The sequence below is a fragment of the Pongo pygmaeus genome, chromosome 10 (genome assembly GCF_028885625.2).
Source record: "Pongo pygmaeus isolate AG05252 chromosome 10, NHGRI_mPonPyg2-v2.0_pri, whole genome shotgun sequence".
NCBI lineage: Eukaryota > Metazoa > Chordata > Mammalia > Primates > Hominidae > Pongo > Pongo pygmaeus.
The window spans coordinates 77,865,398-77,880,292 of record NC_072383.2 but is presented as its reverse complement, the minus strand read 5'-3'; the positions used below and the strand labels follow the sequence as shown (position 1 = coordinate 77,880,292).

Genomic DNA, 14,895 nt, shown 5'->3' with positions numbered 1-14,895 from the left:
TTTTATTCTCAGTTTCAAGCGCCATAACTTACTTTGAAGATTATGTTGTTTCTTTGTTCTTAAAGTTTTGTAACCAAATTTTATTCAAAACAATCATGTGTAAAAATTTTGAATTTTTTTTTTTTTTGAGACAGAGTTTCACTCTTGTCACCCAGGCTAGGGTGCAGTGGCACAATCTCGGCTCACTGCAACCTCAGATTCAAGCTATTCTCCTGCCTCAGCCTCCCGAGTAGCTGAATTACAGACACCTGCCACCACACCCAGCTAATTTTTTTATTTTTAATAGAGACAGGGTTTCATCATGTTGGCTGGGTTGGTCTCAAACTCCTGACCTCAGGTGATCCACCTGTCTCGGCCTCCCAAAGTGCTAGGATTACAGGCATGAGCCACTGTGCCTGGCCTGAAATTTTTTTTTTAATGAAGAGGGGGCAGTCTTTTTTTTTTTTTTTTTTTTGAGATGGAGTCTTGCTCTGTTACCCAGGCTGGAGTGCAGTAGCACGATCTCGGCTCACTGCAAGCTCCGCCTCCCGGGTTCACGCCATTCTCCTGCCTCAGCCTCCTGAGTAGCTGGGACTACAGGCACCCACCACCACACCTGGCTAATTTTTTGTATTTTTAGTAGAGACGGGGTTTCACTCTGTTAGCCAGGATGGTCTCGATCTCCTGACCTCGTGATCCACCCGCCTCAGCCTCCCAAGGTGCTGGGATTACAGGCATGAGCCACCATGCCCAGCTGAAGAGGGAGTCTTCTTATCAATATTGTATGACTTTTAAAACCTGTTATATTCAGTGATTCTTATACTCCTGTATCTACTTTAATTTAGCATATTAGTATTTTTTAAAATTTTTTCAAGTTTATCTGTAACTTTAGTGAGCTAACATACAAATTTCCTTAAACAGATTGTTAATTTCTAATTGCATCTTAAAAGGTTTTGCAATTATCTGTTTTTAGGTTCCCAGTCATGACTCCACTTCTAATATTTAGATAAAGTTATCAAGTTTTCCAGCTTCCTACCCCAGTACATAAACTATGTATGTGTGCACTTGTGTTCATGGCAAGACAGATCACAAAAACGGAAGCACACGAAACAGTTTTATACGCTTATTTTCTTTTAGTAACTTGGGATAACTATGGTGAAAGATAGATGTGTTTACTTTAAATGATCTTTCCTTAATTCCTTAACCCTTCCGCTGAAATTAAAGAACTGTTTCTGTAGCAATATCAAGCTGATAATTTATGGAGATGTTATCTATAAAACCACCAGTTTGATTTTGTGCTTAAAATTGTTAACTAAGTTTATATAAGCCTCTCTAGTCAAAATAAATATTGTTGGGATCTCTAAAGCAGAATGTCTATTCTTCTATATGGGTGTACATTCCAATAAAATGTAAATGGCATTTTCTTTACTTGATGGTAAAAATTCAGAATTTTTATGGAATTAAGTGTTCTGGTTAATTGGATTCAATGTAATAGCTAATAATTTAACAGAAGACTGCTATGTGCTGTGGGTATATAAAGTCCAATCGAAATGTACAGATGTAGCATGATTTAAAAGGAGAAGAAATTATATTTGACTTAATAGAATCAGGACATTTTAGATAAATCTTAAAGTAGGTAGTACTCCACCTGAGAGAAGAAGGGCTCGTAAAACTTGTTGAAAGGGAGAGAAGAAAAACAATATGAGCAAGTGGGGATAATATGGAATACTTTCGCAGGAAAAATGAATTGTTCCATTTGATTGATTTATAGGGTGCATATATACAAAGTAAACAGGAAAAGTAGAACCATATTGCAGGATGTCTTCAATTGTAGGATAACACTTTTATAATTTATTTGATAAGTAGTAGAGAGTCATGGAAGATGTTTGAACAATGCCATGAGAGAATTATTCTTTATAGAATATTATTCTGACAGCAGTGTACAGCTTTGAAGATGAGAGGCTTACTGAGAAAAGGTTTATTAGAAAGTCATTGAAGTTGCCCACAATGATAAGAATATGAACTAGAGAAGTGACTCTGGGCTTATAAAGGAGAGGAGATTTAGAGACTTGACCTCTAATTTATGCATGGAGGAAAATGACAGAGAAGGTCTAACATAATTGTGAAGTTTGAAACATAGGAGATTGAAGAGATATACTTAGTGCCATTAACAGAATTAGGGAACTGAAGAAGAGATGGTTTGGAAGTAAAGCTGTTTTATTTTAGACATACTGAGTTTCAAGTTTTCAGTTATAGTTCTAGATTGTCCACTCTACAGGTAAAATTAGGACTGGAAATTTAGGGGACTGGACTGGGAATAACACATTTGAGAATAAGCTGACTACAATTAATATTTAGCCTGAGGAAGTAAAGACCGTCCTCCTAACTCCCCAGGAGAAGAAAGTAGAAAGAGAATATGAGAGATCCAAAAGCAGGCTCTGGAAGGGCTAGCACAAGGAAAGTTGTACACAAACACACACACACACACACACAGCCTGTATAAGGAATGTTGTATACACACACACACACACACATACACAGAGTCAGTCAAGAAAAGGAATGGTCAGAGTAAAACGAAAAAGAAGGTCAAGATAGCATCCAGTTAAAAAAGCCAAAGAAGAGAGTTTAATGGAGGAGGAGGTATAGTTAAGTATTTCAGGAAGGGTTTATTTATATATCAAGTAAAATTAAAAGGCGCCTTTAGACATATAAAGCAGTACTTAAATCCAAATTCATGTTGGGCAGAGTGGAGGTATATCAGCCATTACAGTGTAACAAATGCCCATTTCAAAATTGATAGATAGTACTGCCTCGTTTTTCTCAACTCTAAAATAACAGTAATAGTAGTATTTCATTGGGTAATTATAAGGTTGAAACAGAATAACCAATGTGAAGCACTTAGCTGAGGGTCACACACTAGTAAATATTTGTTAAATGTTAGCTTCATTTATAACAATAAATGTTATCTGATCTCTGGCTGTTTTATAATGGGGGAAAAAAGTTTGTTTCCAGGTTTTTTGTTTGTTTTTGTTTTTGTTTCTGTTTTTTGAGGAGGTGGGGGACCTAATGTGGGTGTTGGCAAACTATGGCTGGTGGGCCAAACCTGGCCCATTACCTGTTTTTGTATAGCAAACTGGTTGGAGAAAAAAAATTAAAAAACTGTCATTGTCCCTAAAGTTTTATTGGTTACAGCCACACTCAGTCATTTGTGTATTAATATTATCTGTGTTCCACAAAGCCTAGCATTTACAATGTAGCCCTATAAACTCACCAATCAATAAGCAGCTGTCTCAGTACCTATCATATTGCACAGACCATTAGAGTTCGCAAACTTTCTTGGTCATTGGAGCCCCTAGTGTTTGGGAGGTTTTTTTCACAGTGCCACTGGCGAAAGGAATTGCCTGTTTGTCTCATTAAGTAGTTTGATGCAAATGTGATCAAAATGGCAGTTTGTGCAGTGTCTATGAGATGTCACTGTGCTTCTCTCAAAACTTTAAAATATTCTACAGGGCCCCTGTGATTTTGTTGTGACACTCTGGAGCACTTTGGTGCACATTTTAGGAACTGAGGAATGCTTAGACCCTATTGATAGCAATTCATTACTGGAAGTACCAGAGGTATATCTTTATAACAGTTTTGTCCATGAAGTAGCCCTCAAGCATCATCATGGGAGCTTTAACAAGCCCTGTTAACCTGCTAATTATAGCAAATGTTGGCAATAGATATGAAAGACATGATTTTAAAAAAATTATTAATACCCTATGCTTGTGGCAGCTAGTTAGTCGCTGTATTCACCAATCTATATAGTTAACTGTGGTTGAGTATAGAAATTCTAGAAGTGAAGTTGATGAAGTGATCTAAAGATAACAGAGGTTGCATTAGGGTTGTTGGAAAGCCCTTAAAATAGCATAAATATTTGTACATAAAATTAGTTTTTATTATAGTTGAAACAGTTAATGTTTGGTGGGGAAATCAGTAAATTTCAGGCTGTGATGTTAAAAAAAAAGTATTATAATTGGAAAAATATCAGTTACTAGTTTTGTTGATTATATTGGACATAAAATTTTTTAACCAGAGTATATACATGGATTAAAAACAAAATTCATGTGCAGTAGTTTGTTCAGTCACATGCTATATTATCTACTCTATATGCCCTTAATTGCTTTAGAAGTTTATTAGATTTTTTCAGATTATCTCATGCTAAAATTAGAACTTGTTCCCAGTGACTTTTAAAGATTGGATCATTACCCAATTATTGGGGTTTAATTTATTATAAAATTATTTTAAAATGAAGAAAATACTTATTGTTCATAACTTCCCTTTTCTGTTTTCATGCTTTCAATCTTTATCTCTTTACCTGTCTTATTTTAATTGGCTTTAGTATGATTTCATTGCTCCTATCATGCCTGTGGTGGAATCAGTAGATCCTGCATCATGGAGGCAGGGCTTGCGCAAAACTGGCATTGTTCTTGTGCCCAGTAAGGGTGAAAAATCTATGGTGAGGCATTTCTATGTGCAAGAATTTATATTAGGTTACAACATAACAAGTTTAATATAAATTGGTTCCAAAGATGCATGGTTTTTAGTCGTTACGGTGTGCTCATTTCTGTATTTGCATCATAATTTTTCTGTGTGATATAAAGTGTGTAGTGTGTTTTCTTAAGTCTAACCCCTAGGAAGGTAGTCTATTTCTTTAAAATTTTTAGATCTTTACATTTTTTACTAAGACATTAACCTATTTAGTAAAAGTGTTTTATCCTGAAACTGTAAACTATAATTTTAAATATATTATCTGTAAACTTATTGTTTCCAATTTAAGGACTGATCAGCTTTAAAAATTTTTTTCTTTTCCTAAAAAATAAAATAAACACAGTTTCCAACCACAGCTACAAAAATTTCTCCCAAAGAAGAAGAGAGAAAAGATGAGTCTCCTGCAACTTGGAGGTTAGGACTTAGAAAGACAGGCAGCTATGGTGCACTTGCTGAAATCACAGCATCTAAAGAGGGTCAAAAAGAAAAAGATACTGCAGGTGTTACACGTTCAGCTTCAAGTCCCAGACTTTCCTCCTCTTTGGATAATAAAGAAAAGGTAATCTATTTCACAGTCTGGTTTCTATGAAAACTCCTATGATTTCTTTTCCAGGAACATCAAATCTGGTAGATTTTCTGCTAGTTATCTTTAGATCTAGGTATCAAGTTAATTAACCTTAATGAATTACGTAAGACAAATGTAATTTATGCAGAATTATAAATACTGGAAAGATCAGATGTATTTGCCTAAAACATAAATTATGGGACTGTACTCTGTTAAAGGAATCTGTTATCTTACTTGAGAATTTATAATAGAACTGTATTAAGGAGCAGGCTTATTTTGTTTATTATGATTCAAGAAGCTTTCTGAAGTTTAAAAAACATAGGAACACATTTATTCTAGAATGTTAGTATACTCATAGGTTACATTTATTCAGTATCTGAAAAAAAATGCCAGGTTTTTCATCTATCATATTACAAGCAACTTTGTCTTAATGAGTAAATTTAATAACTCTATTTTGAGAGGCGGTATTAATACTGCATTATATAGGATGTACCACAGTTTATTCAATACTAGTATTTATTTCTACAGCATATTCAGTGCTTGGACTATTTTTTGCCCATACAGTTTTCTTTCTATACTTAGAAATGTTTCCTTGTATCAGAAATTCAGATGAAAGTTCTCATCAAGTAATTCTATTATTTTTGCTTTTTTATCAGTTTATTGTGCAGTTGGTTTCCAGGTATTTTATGCCAGCTTACTAGGAATGTATTAGAGTGTCATTGTCACTACACACTCTTAGCCATATTTGGATAAATATAATTTAAATAATATTTGTTTTGACTATTTTGATGTATTTGAGAGCATTGATTATCAAGGTTCTAAATAGCTTGTATAATATAAATGCTTGAGACCTCTCAGTGAACCATATTTGAAAGTTTATTTCTCTGGAAGAAATAAAGATATTTCAGCCTATGACACAGTATTACTTTAATCTGTTACAGAAGTTTTGGAAAAAGTCATTAAAATCTGGAGAAATTTTTTTCCTTTCTTAGTAAAATATTATCTGATTCTAGGCTAAAAGAGAAAGAAAACTAATTTGAACAGGCTGATTATTGATTGACATTAATTTTAGAGTTTAGCTAGGAATTGTTGAAATACTGTAAACTATGATAGCTACGTAATTATACATTATTGAATAACCTTTTCTTAATACTTTTAGCATTGCCTATAGTCAGTACACAAATTAATTTTTACTTATTTTTTTCCCTGTTGTGTAGGAGAAAGATAGTAAAGGAACTAGGCTTGCATATGTTGCACCTACAATACCAAGACGACTAGCCAGTACATCTGACATTGAAGAGAAAGAAAACAGGTGAGTTTATTTTGATTTGCTTTATGCATTCACTATAAAATCTTTATTATCTAGCATTAGAGTTAATACATGAGCATTGTAATTATGTGCAGATATGTATTGTGGGAAGAGATGGAGGATATTCCTGAAGGAGAAAATACCAGGTACATAGTCCTGAGGAGGTGCAGGCTTGGTATGTGCAGGTTTAATAGCAAAGAAGATGTGGCTGGAACAGAGTAAGGGGAAAGTGGGAGGAGATAAGGTCACGAACTAGTACGAGTTCTCTAAATATTTGGAACATTTAGGAAAGGGGAAAGAAGAAGGGAAGGAAAGCCCTTACTCTTAATCATTTTAGTTTGTTTTAAATATTTTTGTTTAAATATTGTTTAAATATTTTAGTTTGTTTCTTCCTGTTTTTCAGCTTATAGAATTTGATTTTGTTTTTTAATTTTATTTTTTTATTTTTATTTATTTATTTTTTTGAGACAGAGTCTCGCTCTGTCACCCATGCTGGAGTGCAGTGGCGCAATCTCGGCTCACTGCAACCTCCACCTGTCAGGTTCAAGTAGTTCTCTGCCTCGGCCTCTCAAGTAGCTGGGATTACAGGCACCTGCCACCATGCCCGGCTAATTTTTTTATTTTTAGTAGAGACAGGGTTTCACCATCTTGGCCAGGCTGGTCTTGAACTCCTGACCTCGTGATCCACCCGCCTCGGCCTCTCAAAGTGTTGGGTTACAGGTGTGAACCACTGCACCTGGCCAATAACTTTTTAATATACTTGTAATCATGTTATAATATCTAATTTTTGATTTTTTTCCCCTAAGATCTCATAAGCAGTCTTATATGTTAATATATATTTTTAATAAGCATTCTTTTTATCGGCACATAACATACTATAAAGTAGATCTTCTGCGGTTAAAGTAAGCATCTCCCCTACTTTATATTTTGTGATCAAAAAGCATATTTCTATAAATATCTGAATTTTCCCCCATACTTAGGGGAAAAATTATACCTTAGGGTATAATCTTAGTACTGAAATTACTTTATCTTCTTGATTGGTATTCCTAAGTGTCTTCCCAAAGGTTTTTACTAGTTTCAGCTTATACTAATATTTACTAGTGTACAGCTTTCTTAATCCTATTTTAAAATTATCTACCAGAATCTGAAGGGTGTTCTTTTAACAGAGATTCTTCAAGTTTGCGAACAAGTAGTTCATATACAAGGAGAAAATGGGAAGATGATCTTAAAAAAAATAGCTCAATTAATGAAGGATCAACTTATCATAAAAGGTAATAATACTATTCTTAAGTGGTTTTTATGTATTCATTTATAAAAATATGAGGCAATTTGTTTGGAGCCCTCAGTTTAACATCATTTTAAACAAATATGTGTTTTTATTAAATATGAGTTTTTGTTGTTTAAAACTTACTCTAAACACAGGATATATATTTAAAGATAGGTGATAATTTGTTCTTATGCCTATTATATAATTAAGCTTCAAATATTATGAAATGTTTTTTAGATTGTTACATATTTAAAAGGAACTCCTTTAGAAGGAACTCCTTGACTAGAACAACTTAAACAGGCCAGTGTCTTAATGGATCTAGTTGTCATTGTTGATCGGGAAAGATTTGGCTTGCCCTAGAACTCAGAGCTATGGAAATGCCTTCAGTTGGAATGTTGGTAATATCATATTGAAGAGGAAAAAAAGCCGTATAAACAATTTCTTTACCAAAAGCAACCAAAAAGAAGAATAAGATGTGAACAAGTATCATGTAGGCATTGGTTACTTCGAGGTATCTGACCCATTGCCGAAATAATTTTCTTCAAAAAAAAGTCAACGTCTTGTTTTCCCTGGGTAATACAAAACCAAAGTGTGTTTTTCAGGCTCAGCCTGGCATGACCATATGGTGTGGAATAGTTTCAAAAATGTGAAATATCAGATCATCTTTGTCTTGTTGAGAAAGTTGGGAGGAGGCACTAAAATGATACACTACCGAATTAGTGAAATTGTCTAAACTCTAGCAAGTTGTAGATGCAACTCTTGGTGCTGGAGCTGGTGGTGTATTTAGGAACACAGTTTTTTAATTTTTTTTCTAGCCTTGTAATTTGTATAATGTATAGACATTAACTATAGAATACACATACAAACACATCCTATATAGATATGACTCTTTCGTTTAGTTGCTCCTTTGGTAGAAGACAAGATGATTTGATTAGTTCTAGTGTTCCAAGCACCACATCAACACCAACAGTTACCTCTGCAGCTGGGCTTCAGAAAAGCCTGCTTTCCAGCACAAGCACTACTACAAAGATTACAACGGGTTCTTCCTCAGCAGGCACACAAAGCAGGTAAGTCACAGATACATTTTGTGCTCAGGTCTACTGTGTGCTTATGTATGTGCATGCGTTTTTGTTTAGAAGATTGTGGGGCTCTGGATTTTTTCATTTATCTTGTTAAATTTATTTGCAGACAAAAATTGGTTCCAAAATGAGGCAATTATGCATGTCTGGGGGAAATTTTAAGTTCCTGAACTATGAACTTAACTTGAATTAGACTGCTTAAAATGTAAATTTCTCTCTTTGACAACTCTGGGTGAGCTTTTTGGTTCATAATTTAAGGATGTCTCACCTTGCGTTTTAAAAAAATCCATCCCTGTAGTCATGTGTTTTCAGCTGCTAGAAAGTGCTTTCATTGTTTAGCTGTTTTCCTTTTCTCTTTTTTGTGTTGCTGCTTATGATGCTATAGTACCTCAAATCGTTTGTGGGCTGAGGATAGTACTGAAAAAGAAAAGGAAAGTGTTCCTACGGCAGTGACCATTCCTGTTGCTCCAACTGTTGTAAATGCTGCAGCTTCTACCACAACCCTGACTACAACTACTGCTGGCACTGTCTCCTCCACAACAGAGGTCAGGGAGAGACGCAGGTGTGTAAAGGTCATAACAGTACTGCTGATATATCTTGCCCAGTGATCAAAGTTGTTTTTTGTTTTAAAAAAGATCTTGTGAGGTTGATGGCCATCTCTCCAGTAGACTAATAAATGAAATACCCTGTCAGCTCAGAACTATGTAAATTGATACAACTAGCAATTATTTATATTTAGGCTTTGTGACTCACCTCTGACAGAATTAATGTTTTTTTGTTTAAAGTCAGTGACCAAGACAGTTGTTTTCTTAAACATTTTAGTTTCAAAGGTGGTTTTATTTTAAAAAAATTTTTTTGATGAAGAACTGAAAACACCACACACTTAGGGAAAATTAGATGCAACATGACAAAAACAGGTTTTATCATTCTTCTCATTGTTTCCTCCCATTATTAAGAAATTTGAAGGATGTTGAACTGTTTTGTTCCTGTTGATTTGGAAAATTTCTTCTCTTGGTAAGGAAAGACTTCTGTGCATAAGTGTAAGCCAAATAATTTTGAATATGTTGAATATATTAATTTAGTTTTATCTCTGATACATAGAAAGCACTTATTCAGATTTTTTCAGAGAGTCTGAATTTATTTTGTGTGCTTAAATATTTTTAAAAGATTGCTCACTTCTTTCTATTGCTGCCTATTGGCATGGAATCATAGATGAACAAAGGAGCTTACTAACTATCTTATGGGATTTCCTTGCTTTACCAAAGGAAACTGAGACCCAGAGATAATATGTGACTATTTTACTTTTGTATGGTTTATTGGTGTGAGGGCTGAGGCTAGCCCCAAGATTGCAGGAAAAGTAGTTCAGTTCTTTCTGCTATATTATGCATAGTCCCTAGCTTTTTTTTTCCTCTTGAAAAAAAATAAAACCTTAGGAAACCAAATATCAGCTTTATTTTTATATTTTATTCTTGCAAAATTAAATTAACTATGTAACTAATTTTTTTTTTTTTACTAAAATACTGACCAGATTAACTTTGTTTCATTTCTGTCACATAGTAGTTACATACAGAGTTCTTTTTCTCTGTTGCCTAGTGAAGTGCCTGGCCTCTAGTAGTAATGGCCTCACAGTAATATTTGTGTTTGAATATATGAAAAGTAATAAGTTAGTGTTAACTTTATTTTTTATCATTGCATCTTTAGCTTTGGCCTATATTTAGGTTTTGTTTCTATTTCTATGGTGAAATTTAGTGGTACTTTTATAATGCCACTGCAAGTGGTTAGTATTTTGTGATTTGAGTACCAGTATAGGTCATATTATATTTTAATTATCTTCCCTTTTTTCCTGTAAACTTAAGTCAGTTTTAGGTTGTTGTAGGGCTTCTCAGTAAGACCACAGAGCCAACAGAAATTAGTATCCATCATTTAATCAAACTTAAATAAGTTTGAGGGCTTTGCTTTTTTTGGTGGTGGGGTTGGGAGGGGTTATTGAAAGGAAGAAGGTTCAGAAGTTCTTGGTTTCTTACTCCTTACTCTGCCTTGATTCTTAAGGTTAGAATTATCTTTGAGTCAGAAACTTTTCTGTTAAATGAGGTGTTTGATTTATATTATTTTTAACTTCTAGAGTCTTTTCTATCTGTAGCATAGAGATTCAGTGCTTTTGAAAATTTCTCCAGTGACAAAACCTAATAAATGTCTCCGCAGAATCATGAGTTGTTTCAGAACAAATTATGATTCTTAACCCACAGATTGTTTATTCTGCTAAAGATAATTGAGTTTTGACTTTTAGAATTAGTCCTAATTAGTTTTAATGGAAGACATTGAAGATTGAAAATTAAATGCTTGGATATGTTTTTAAACACAACAGATTCTAATTGCATAAGAAAAAAATGTGTCTGGCGACATTTTTTCTGGTCTATATTACAGAGGTTTTTTGTTTGTCTTACCTTGTTTCAATGATGTTTGCAGTGATACTGTTTGTGTTTTGTTCCATGTGAAATAATTGTTTGCAATCTTGAATACATTGTTGGCCTCTTCTCTTTGTCTTTTATTTAAATTTTGTCAATGGTTCTGAAATGTATATGATTTAAAATTTACCTAAAAAATGTATATATGGTGATTTGAGAATATACTGTGGCTAAAACAAACAAAGTCAACACAGGTATACCCTTTGGGTTGCTCAGAAAATGGTAAGCATCTAAGGAATAAAATTATATACCCTGTATAGTTCTAAGAAAGAGATGCAGTAGGTCAGTGTGACACAGCAATGATAAAGGCAACAATGGGGTTTGGTGGGTATATTCTACCATCTTTTAATGATCAGCTCTTTGCAATTAAAAGTACATAAAATATATAAATTATTTTTCTTCTCTGTGTCGTATTCTTAGAGGTCTGCTCTAGATAGGTACCCCAAAGGAGGAGAAAGGAACTGAATATTAGATGGTAATTATCAAATAAAGGAAATGTGTTTATATTACAAATTGATAAGCTATATTTTTATGCTAATTTGGGATGAATGTCATATGGAAAATTAAAATTATCTGCAGGTGCAGATTTTATGTCTTTCAGTTAGTAACTTTTATCCCCCTAACCTTCATATGTGAAACCAGGTATGATAGATTTATTGACTTTCGTGGCAATTTGAAACTATTGAAAAGGAATCCAGGCTCATTGGGAGAGAGTGTAGTGGTTGATAGTACTATTTGCCATGGTACTAAAAAAGAGCCAAGTGTCAATGCAAGTTTCTCTGTTATACACTAAATATGAAACATTTCACTGTAGTCAAATTTGACAGTAGTTCACATTCATATTTAGTTTTAGAGCAGCTCAGGAAATGCTAAAGTGATAGCATGCACCCTATCTGTCTTGCTATGAACTTTTTTTTTTCCAAGACAGGATCTCTGTCACCCAGGCTGTAGTGTGGTGGTGTGATGATAGCTTCTGCAGCCATGACCTCCTGGGCTCAAGCGATCCTCTCACCTCAGCCTCCTGAGTAGCTGGGACTACAGGTGTGCCATCACACCCAGCTAATTTTTTAAATTTTTGTAGAGGTGGAGTCTCGCTGTGTTGCCTAGGCTGGTGTCAAACTCCTGGCCTCAAGCAGTCTTCCCACCTTGACCTCCCAACGTGCTGGAATACAGGCATGAGCTACTGTACCCAGCCTGCTATAAGCTTTGTTTAACCAGATTAACTATCACATTTAGGTTTCATCTCCTTTTATTTTTTCTTCTCTTCCTTTGGTAGAAGTCCAAAAAGTAATAACTTGCATAGGGCCAGTAGGTACATAAATTAAATGAATGAATGGAAAAAATAGCTATTGGACATTTTCCAGGCTGATGTTCTTAGGAGCACTTTTCTATATTTACTGGATATGCCACAAAATGGGTCAGGGGTGGAGGATTCTCTATTTAAATGGTCTTGGGAAGTACTGAGTTAAGCCAAGTTAATACAGGTTACATCTCTCATTGTATCACAGACCTTTCAATATGTTATTGTGATTTTCCTAGAGAAGGTTAGAATGTGTAGCATTTCCCCAATTTATGCAATCATTTTCTATAACAAGCCCCTCTTGTATCCCAGAATTAATGTTTCTTAAATTTTAATAACAAGATGATTAGTTATTCTCTTATTCCTTTTGAATTACTTGTCCCAGGAAACTCACTATAATAGTTATAAAAACATAGTATCTGTTATATCTAAATAAAATTAAAGTCAAAGTATAATAGTGATGGAATTTTCATCTGAATTTAAGTATCTTGGATGTCCCATTCAAGTAAAACTCCCTCTTGTGAATTTCTTGACTTAGCTACAAATGTAATTATGTAGAAACAGCAAGAAGAACCAGTTTTCTGAACTAATTTTAAGCAATAAGTAAGAGTTAATTGATGAAATTGAGGCAACAAGATCTTGCGTGAGAAATTACCTGGTCATCTTAGGGTTAATTGTCTAAGGAGGTGAATGCTAAGAATAGTGTCATATGTTCTAGTTTTAGAGAAACAGATTCCAAAAATTTCAGGGTTGTAGAAAGAAATATGATTTCCTTATATATATAAAAGGAATGAGGGCTCTCTAAAAAGAGTTTCAAAAAAGTGGTAGATGATTCTAAGGATGTTTGAAGATGTGCTATACTCGCTGAACTGAGAGCTTTAAAGGACACAGAGAAAAGGCATAAAACTCACAGTAAATTCAGAGGTTTGTTATGACTGTATGAATAGTGTTAGGCTAAAAAAATGAATTACAAATTGAGAAGAATGTTAAAGCTAACAAAAGAAAGAGCCTTTTTTTTTGAGACAGAGTTTTGCTCTAGTTGGCCAGGCTGGAGTGCAATGGCACAATCTCAGCTCACCGCAACCTCCACCTCCTGGGTTCAAGCAATTCTCCTGCCTCAGCCTCCTGAGTAGCTAGGATTACAGGCATGCACCACCACACCCGGCTAATTTTGTATTTTTAATAGAGACGGGGTTTCTCCATGTTGGTCAGGCTGGTCTCAAACTCCTGACCTCAGGTAATCCGCCTGCCTTGGCTTCCCAAACTACTGGGATTACAGGCATGAGCCACCGCGCCCAGCCAAGAAAGAGCCTTTTTTAAAAGTAGCATTTGAGCCGGACACGGTGGCTCATGCCTGTAATCCCAGCACTTTTGGGATGCTGAGGTGGGCAGATCACGAGGTCAGAAGATCGAGACCATCCTGGCTAGCAGGGTGAAACCCCGTTTCTACTAAAAATACAAAAAATTAGCCAGGCGTGGTGGCAGGCGCCTGCAGTCCCAACTACTCGGGAGGCTGAGGCAGGAGAATGGCCTGAACCCAGGAGGCAAAGCTTGCAGTGAGCCGAGATTGCGCCACTGTGCTCTAGCCTGGGCGACAGAGCGAGACTCCATCTCAAAAAAAAAAAAAAAAAAAAAGTAGCATTTGAATAAAGAAAACTCACTAGATCATTGCCTGGGGTTTTGAGAGGGGGATACATGGAGTAAACTTAATAAATTTAAACAGCATATAAGATAGAGATACAGTTGACCCTTGAACAATGCAAGGGTTAGGGGTGCTAACTCCCTGTGCAGTCAACAATTTGCGTATAACTTTTGAGTCCCCCTAATCTAAATTAATAGCCTACCATTGACTGCAAGCCTTACCAATAACATTAAGGAGTTGATTAGCACATATATTGTATGTTACATATATTATATACTATATTCTTACTATAAAGCTAGCTAGAGAAAAGAATGTTATTAAGATAATCATAAGGAAGAAAAATATATTTACTACTCATTAAGTGGAAGTGGGTCATCATAAAGGTCAGAATTCTCTTCGTCCTCACATTGAGGAGGAAGAGGAGGGATTGGTCTTGCTATCTCAGAGGTGGTGGAGGTGGAAGGAGGCAGAAGAGGCAGGCACACTTGGTGTAACTTTCATATAAGTGGACCTGCACAGTTCAAACTTGTGTTGTTCAGCAGTCAACTGTACTCTACTTCTGTAAGTGTTCTCTGAGAAATGTAAGCTAGGTGGTGTAATTCAATGAGGTGTTAATGATTGAACTTCCCAAGAAATATTGATTATCAGAGGAAAGTCTTTATGTTGTGTTGCAGGGCTCTGTCATATCTTTGCTTGTTTGACTCTTTAATTATTTAACTTTTTTTTTTGAGTCTCAACTCTGTCACCCAGGCTGCGGGG

At 35.1% G+C, this 14,895-nt stretch overlaps 1 protein-coding gene across 5 annotated transcripts in view; it reads left to right on the top strand.

Moving 5' to 3' along the window:
- Positions 1-14,895, top strand: part of PPP1R12A (protein phosphatase 1 regulatory subunit 12A) — a 168,756-nt gene that overhangs the window by 121,370 nt on the left and 32,491 nt on the right. The window contains exons 10-14 of one of the 5 annotated variants that reach the window (XM_054441788.2): positions 4,853-5,068; positions 6,292-6,386; positions 7,550-7,654; positions 8,586-8,717; positions 9,115-9,291. In XM_054441788.2, the coding sequence (XP_054297763.1) occupies positions 4,853-5,068; positions 6,292-6,386; positions 7,550-7,654; positions 8,586-8,717; positions 9,115-9,291 (725 nt within the window). Of the gene's footprint in view, positions 1-4,852; positions 5,069-6,291; positions 6,387-7,549; positions 7,655-8,549; positions 8,718-9,114; positions 9,292-14,895 lie in introns of all 5 variants that reach the window. The other 4 variants (XM_054441786.2, XM_054441789.2, XM_054441791.2 and 1 more) reach the window with 4 other exon arrangements.